The sequence below is a fragment of the Gossypium hirsutum genome, chromosome D11, assembly GCF_007990345.1.
Source record: "Gossypium hirsutum isolate 1008001.06 chromosome D11, Gossypium_hirsutum_v2.1, whole genome shotgun sequence".
NCBI lineage: Eukaryota > Viridiplantae > Streptophyta > Magnoliopsida > Malvales > Malvaceae > Gossypium > Gossypium hirsutum.
In genome coordinates, this window is record NC_053447.1 from 61285397 (window position 1) to 61293313 (window position 7917).

Here is a 7917-nt window from a genome sequence, read left to right on the forward strand (position 1 = left end):
CAATGCCATGTTGAAGGCTAAACCTAATCTTAAATCGAGGATTAGGACATTGAAAAGGGATTGGTCAATCGTTTATGACATGCTTAGTGGAAAAAACAATAGCGGTTTTGGTTGGGATGAGCATAGGCAACTTGTTGTTGCTAACGATGCGATGTGGAACTCATATATAAATGTAAGAATTATTTCAAGTCTTTATTATCTTATTTTGACCAAACTTATATCTAATATGAATTCTTCATTTTTATAAAGTTATAAAGAAGTCGGTCAATTCAAACATCGTAGTTTCCCTTATTATGAACAACTTACTGCCATCTACGCAAAAGATCGAGCCACTGGGAAAGATGCTCAAATAGCCGCTGATATTATTGAAGAAATAGATGTTGAGGATGTAGCTACTACAAATACTCATGAAGAAATAAACAATTTCTATGGATGCGAAGCTGATGTTTCTTTGGATGACATGGATCTTTCAGCTACACAGCCGCAACCAGCTAGAAACCAAGGTGATTCCACATTTCTAAAGAAGAAAAAAAAGATTTCTGATGCAAGTGATCATATTTCTTCTACTTCATTTAATGATGCTGCCATTTTATTGGCGAAAAACATACGGACAGTTGGCATTGAAATCAGTAGGAGTATTGCCTCCGAAGTGCTAATTCAACAAAAGTCAGAAATGACCATTCAAGAAAGAGATCTAAAATTATATCCAACATTATGTGAAGTAGAAGGTTTAACTGAGGATGAGCGCTATCGCGCATTGAGCAAAATTTCAGATCATCCAACGCAAATGCTCATTTTCTTTAGTTTACCTTCTTCAGTGCAATTGGAATGGGTTAGAAGATTTTTTGCTGACCATTAAAAATCATGGTTGTGTTGATGATATTTTGGTAACTTTTTGTGTTTGTAATATTTGGATGATATAATGACATGATAGAATGTCATTACAATGTTGTAAAATTTTATAACTTATGGATTATGACATATAAACTAATAAAATCATGTAACTTTTTGTTAAATATGAATATTATGTTTGGATGTGAAATATAATTCTCAAGTTATTTATTACTTCTAATATTTTGTTTTTAATATAGAATAATTAAATTATTTGTTTCATTAATGATATTTTAGCACATTAAATATGTATTGCAGTTTAAAAATAATAAAGTAGATTATATATTATTTTTATAGTATTATATATTATGATTTTAGTAAATTTATATAATAATAATTATACTAAGAATTTTATTAAATTATATTTAATAATAGTTATGTTAAAATATGGTTAAATTATTTATTATTTTTATTAAATTATTTTTAATAAAAATTTAATAACAATAACAATAATCATCTACCTACAAAAAATTCTGCTAAGGGTATTTTAGTCATTTTAGTTTTTTCCTTATGCTATTACAACATCATTCCATTCAACCAAATATAAGAATACTGTTACAGTTCTATTCCATTACATTCAACCAAAAAATTGAATTACTGATTATAGCTTTATTCTATTACAGTTCTATTCTATTATAGTGAACCAAACGTGCCATTAATAGTATTCAAGCTCGACCCAACTCGATTACACCTGAAAAACATTACAATAAAAGTAAACATATAATATATATGAGATTACTCAGGAAAAGACAGAAAACCATCAAGTTAATTAAGATATTAATATTTGCTGGAATCACTTAAAAGACACATATCTCTACACAAATAGGCTTCTATTCCTTTATTAAGTTACTTAAGAGACATATATTTATTTCTTTGAAGTAACAAATAGATGTGTTTCCAAGACATTATTATGGTCACTTAAGAAAGCTTAGTAGTAAGTCCCATTCCAGTAACTACGGCCATTGCGATTAAGATCCTCATTTGCCGATTCCGATCTGCGACAGGGTTCGGAGGGGTCGGCGGAGTGCTAAATATAGTGATGCAACTCTCTTGTGCTCTAGGTGATCGTCTCTCGGAATCCAACATGCTGCCATAGTCTCCTTCAAAAAAGTGCATTGTCGCTTCATTGAAATTACTCGTCACTAGGCGATAAGCGTTTTCGCAGGTCGTAAGAGCGTTCTTCTCCGCCGGATCGGTCGTGTTGCTGAGGAGTCCGAAAATGAAACTATGGGTGTTGGTCGAATTGTTCAAGGCTTGCTCTATGGTTATTTGCGTTAAGGCTGTGATGTTCACACTAGAGCCCTTAATGTTTTGGTTGACAGTGTTGCTGCAAAATGCATATTCCTCCACTGATCGGCAAATTTTATCGATCAGTTGTCGGGTCGATTCGTCACTTAAGGCAGGGTGGATGAAGGCGGAGGCGGCCATGGCTAGCAAAGCAAGAAGAAAATGGAAGTTATATATGGGAGAAGCCATGTTTTGTTTTTCTAGTTGTGGTGAGGCCATGCAAAGAAATCACTTCACTTGTATAGCTAATCCACATGGAGAATGAGAGAAAATCAAAAAATACATGGCAATAGTTTTAATTTTTAGTGATATATAGGTGGCCTTTTCTTCTTAAATTATGACATGACCAGTGTATTAATGTAGAATTTTAGAATTAAAGACAATTTGGTATAAAACATATTTGGCAAATGGCTTAAAATCATATAATTATGTCCTACTAAATTGAGATATAAATAGTATCATTTTCTGTATATTGGCAAAACACATTAAATTATTCAAATGTTATTCATAAATATTATTATATTAAATTATTTAAATATAATTTATTATTATATTTAAAATTTTAAAATATTTTTTAAATTTTAAAAATATTTTTTATTAATTACGTAAAATGTATTTAAATTTTATATTTTATGTATCATTATATTAAATATTTAAATATCATATAAATTAGGGATAAATATCAAAATTATACATGAACTTTAACTTGGTGCAATTATACATAAGAAATTTTGTTTGTGGTTCACTTGTATACATAAGTCCTTAATTTTTATCCAGTCATATACATTTACAAAAAATAAATATGTCAATTTATTTTTATACTGGATAAACATAATTATTAATGTATGCAATATTTAAATATAAAATGATACTATATTAATAATTATGTTAATAATTTGTGAGAATTTGATCAAATAAAAAATTGCATAAAATTAAAGTTCATATATACAAGTGCACATTAGACCAAACTTTATGTACAGTTTTCAGATTTATCCCTATAAATTAACTAATTTGTTGCTTTTCACTATCATGTATAAAAAAGAGATTTTAACTTTCAACAATTTTTGACAATAACACCAAACACTTAAAATTAATAAATGGTGGATGTACCTGAAAGGTCTCTATAATCAAATTAGTCCCTCTACTAAATGGATCAATTTAGTTATTGTACTATTAAAAAGAATCAAATAAGGCCAAATTGGAATAGAATTAGCATTTACTGTTTAACAAGCTAATATTTTTAAAGTTTTTATGATTCAATAAATGAAATCTTTTTGTTTGGAATTGAATGTAAACAATAAATTAAAAACATTTTTTATATGGTAAATGTTAACTCTTTTATAATTTAGACTTACTTGATTTTTTTAATAATATAAGAATTAAATTGATATATTTAATAATTAAAAATTAATTTAATTCTACCCTTTTAATACAAAAACTTTCCAAATGCTTTATTTATTAATAAACCAACACCTTTTCATAATCTTTTTCAAAAACACTTTTTAGCTTATGAATCATGCAAAGACCTTCCTCCAGCCGCATTCAATATTACTGTCAATGTTGCGGTAATGTCCGATACTATCTTTCCATTTCCATGACACTATTTACGAACCTTAGTTACCAAGAACCCATGGAAGCTTTGACCATAAACAAAATAACCCATAACGCTTATAATTGATCAACCAATGAGAACAGTGACCTTGATTTGTTCAGTGAAATTAGTTTGCAACACAAAATTCATCTCTAACTAGAAGTTAAGCATCAATTTTGAGCTATACAATGAGCTAGGCTTAAGGATTTTTGTTGATACCAAATACCAACAGGGACGAGGTAATGGGTGGAGAGAGGCCCGAGTAGACCTGTCCATGGGCCGGGCGGCCCGGCCCGGCCCGGCCCGACGGCCCGCTCAAAATATGGGAGAGTTCGGGTAAAAATATAGGCCTAAAATATGGGCTTGGGTAAAAAACGAGGCCCATTTAAAAAAATGGGCCGCGCTCGGGCTCAACTTTTTTGACCCGAGCCCGGCCCGGCCCGGCCCAAATATAATAAATATATATTTTTTATTTTTAAATTTTAAAATACTTTAAAAATATTTTTATTTTTTTATTTTTAAAATATTTTTGTGTTTATTAAAAATCGGGCTGGGCTCGGGCTTATTATTTATTTTTCGGGCCGGATCTGGACAAAATTTTAGGCCCATATTTCGGTTTGGGTCGGGCCCGGGCCTAAGAGTCAGGCCAAAAAATTTTTTCCGGGCCCGGCCCGGCCCATGGACAAGTCTAGCCCCGAGTCGCTTGAGTTAGGCGAAGAGCCGACAATGGACAATGAAGGAGGGAAGAAAGAGATTGTGTGGAGTCCTTATAAGGAAAAGGAGAGAGAGAGAGAATCACTTGTTCCCTCGTGTACCCTTGCTTATGTAGTGGGTCATCATCTATCTCGTAATGATGTGGGCGAACCATACGGCAGCTCATATGATTGTGCGGACTGATCAAGTGTTAGTAGTCAGAGGTCAGGCACCCAACAAATATTGCTATTGCAGGTCAATTGTTGTCATAGTATGTGCTACGTGGTCATGCTCTTTATCAAAGCATATTGTAATACCCAGCTATGAGTCTTGGTAACTATTGTTAACAGACATTAACCACCATTAACATTCTAATGTATTAACCACCTCTAATGACATAGAAACAGTTTTTAACTGACATTAACCTCTTCAAAAATTCCGAGTCATACAATATACTATGATAGTTTGACATCTTTATCCTTGAGTCCACAAGAGGAGGTTAAATCCTGGTGGTCTAGTGAGGGCTGCTGTGCGAGGGATCAGTCGCGGACTGACCACGGGCTCACTGGTGAGGGATTAGCGACAGACCGTCCATACTTGCAACGTGTCCTGTCGTATTGGGGTATAACACTTTTATATAACCCTCGCTCTAAAGTTAAGCCACTTCTCTAAATTCCAGCTTGAGTGAATTACAGAAGTAATGAAAGGAATCTTACCAAAGCTAGACTATGATCTAATTTAAGAGAGGAAACTATGAAAATATCATGAAAATAATATATATTTCTAATTAAAAACCTCAAATAAAATTTCCAACTATCCAGGGTTTTCACTGATTTATATAAGTAAATGTACGCCTTTTTGTTTAATCCTCATGAAAGGAACCTTTGCAAAGAGTAAAATTCGAAAACTTCGAAAGCAGGTGAGGATTTGTATAGCTTTATTACATCTATATTATTGTGTATTCTAGGCATCTTATGCTGTATTTAGCTAGGCAACTAGCTAGATATATATAATAAATTAAACTGTGATTCCTTAAATTGATAGACGTTTATCACGAATTTTAAAACTGTCCTAATTCAAGGTATAATCGAACCTTAAATTATTTATTGAGATAAAAAAAAAAGACCCTTACCATCTCGTCTAACCCTTATAATTAACTTGCATTCTATTTTAATTTGTGCAATTACCAAAAATGGAAAATGATAGCGATTATCAAAGAAATTAATATAATTAATTAATGAGCAATTACCACAAGTGGCAAATGACGCAGCAAAAAATTAATATATTCGAGCCTAGCAAACAGTATAGTGGGAATTATTTTGCACAATCAGATAGCTGATTGGAGTACATATGGCCTCATGTTACCAAAAATAAAAACAAAGTTCAACTAATTTCGAGGGATGAAAATGAATATAATTCTTTTCACTTGGCAGCAAATAGAGTGACAAAACCTAATTTTGACCTACACTTAAGTTAATGAACCTGTGCTCCATGCAGACGTGCTTAAATATCCACCACTTGTTTTAGATAGTATCACAATATTTTAATTAAGCTAAAGGTAATTAGTATATTTTGAGATTACAAAAAGGTTATAAGCCCAGATTATCGTGGTAGGGTTTAATAAGTTTATGGGGATAGTGGAGGGAGGGGGACCATTTTGTTAAGTCTTTTTAGGGTTTGATATAATTTATTTAAATATTCTCTTTGTTGGAGAGTCTGCAAATAGGTAGACACAGTAAGATCGTGTATAGAAAAAGGCCCTGTAGGTCATTTTGGCTTGAACTTCTTGTTTGTTTCAAAACTTCATGGTAGATAAATGAATTGTAAGTTGGTATTTGAATCTTAATAATTTCATTATAAGTTTTGATCATATCTGCTTCTTTTGACATAATATTTAGAATTACCAATAGTCTCTCCCCAACTCATTAATAGGAGGATAATGCACTTCAGCGCACTCAAACCCATGTTCTCCTGCATTGGGAACTATGTCCATGCCAATCGAGTTAAGACTCAATTGACAACTTTAGGGTAAATTTAAAAAAAAAAACATATATATGAACTAAGACTAGATACAATTTCTCATATAGGAGAACAATAATTGATTAGAATAAATTTACAAGAACTTTAATCTATTTCTCACGAAAATAGTAATATTTAAATTATGTTATATTTATTTTTATTATGTACACTTATATGCACACATATAAATGTATAATTTTTTTAAAGAAAAAGTTGATCAGACAATTGACATCAAAATCGAGACTTTTCACAATAAAACATAACGTAATAACACATATTTTCAAAATCTTGGTTAACATAACAATCAACTGGATAACACTATGTGTATGATGATTATCATGAGATGTCATCCCATGGTATCTCACATTCATATACATAATACATATAATAATATAAGAAAGCTTGTGGATCATCATAAAGAGCTACGCTTCTAAGTTAGAGAGCTAGCATCGAGTTCATAAGCTGGTAAATAAAAGAAATGGGTGATGAACAAAATCCATTTCTGCCAATAGCCAACGTGGGTCGGATTATGAAACAAATCCTGCCACCAAGTGCCAAGGTTTCGAAAGAGGCTAAGGAAACAATGCAAGAATGTGTGACGGAGTTCATAAGCTTCGTAACAAGCGAGGCATCCGACAAGTGTCGCAAAGGGAGTCGCAAGACAATATGTGGAGATGACATCTGCTGGGCATTGGGTGCTGTAGGGCTTGACAACTACGCTCAGGCTATGGTAAGGTATTTACATAAATATAGGGTAGCAGCACTTAACCAACAGAAAGCAACAACCAGCAGCTTTGAAGACAAAGATGAAGAATCGGATCGAAGTGGCGAACCATCTCATCAAGAGGATGAAACTACAACTCCACAAGTAGTGATGAACATTTTTATATAGTATTACGTTGATATATGGTAAATTAAGCTTTGCTCTTTGCTTGCATGAACTGAGTAGTCGCTATATATGTACGAGAGTGTGTTCGGTATTGGTTTGTGTTGAAGTTTTATCTCTAATTCTGTTAAGTTGGCTGGTTCACAGAGTAAAAGTGCCAGCACAAATTATACCCCAAGTCATGGGGTCAAGTTTAACCATGTACAAAATCCTTCATTTGCTACGGTTTCACTTATTCAAGCATCTTAATGGGTTCATATTCTATGAAGTTTTTAAGATTTTCGGCAATTTAAAAGACAAAACCTTGATAAAAAAACAATACTTGGTGAAATGAGGTACACCCCCTCGACAATATATACACTCAGTACACTCAGGTAATTTCGCATCTTGGAATGTATTTCTTTGATTCAAGTTTACAATTTGTTTCTCCTTCTCACTCTTTTGTTCCCTTATTTTCCTTTTATATATTTATATATATAGACAAATCAGAGTAATTGAGAAGTAAGATTTCTATCAATTGATTAACTCTTTTTAGGGTTTACCCAAGGAC

General features: G+C 32.3%; 2 protein-coding genes across 2 annotated transcripts; one reads left to right on the forward strand and one right to left on the reverse strand.

The window, feature by feature from the left end:
* Positions 1-1809: 1809 nt before the first annotated feature.
* Positions 1810-2367, reverse strand: LOC107960791 (uncharacterized). Its single transcript, XM_016897070.1, has one exon. It carries the CDS (start codon positions 2365-2367, stop codon positions 1810-1812), a length of 558 nt encoding a protein of 185 aa, XP_016752559.1.
* A 4497-nt stretch (positions 2368-6864) lies between these two features.
* Positions 6865-7602, forward strand: LOC107961341 (nuclear transcription factor Y subunit B-5). Its single transcript, XM_016897500.2, has one exon. It carries the CDS (start codon positions 6960-6962, stop codon positions 7371-7373), a length of 414 nt encoding a protein of 137 aa, XP_016752989.1. The 5' UTR covers positions 6865-6959; the 3' UTR covers positions 7374-7602.
* The last annotated feature ends 315 nt before the right edge of the window (positions 7603-7917 follow it).

Bases quoted from the DNA above. Each gene is read 5' to 3' on its own strand.
- LOC107961341 (XM_016897500.2), top strand. From the start codon at position 6,960: ATGGGTGATGAACAAAATCCATTTCTGCCAATAGCCAACGTGGGTCGG.
- LOC107960791 (XM_016897070.1), bottom strand. From the start codon at position 2,367: ATGGCTTCTCCCATATATAACTTCCATTTTCTTCTTGCTTTGCTAGCC.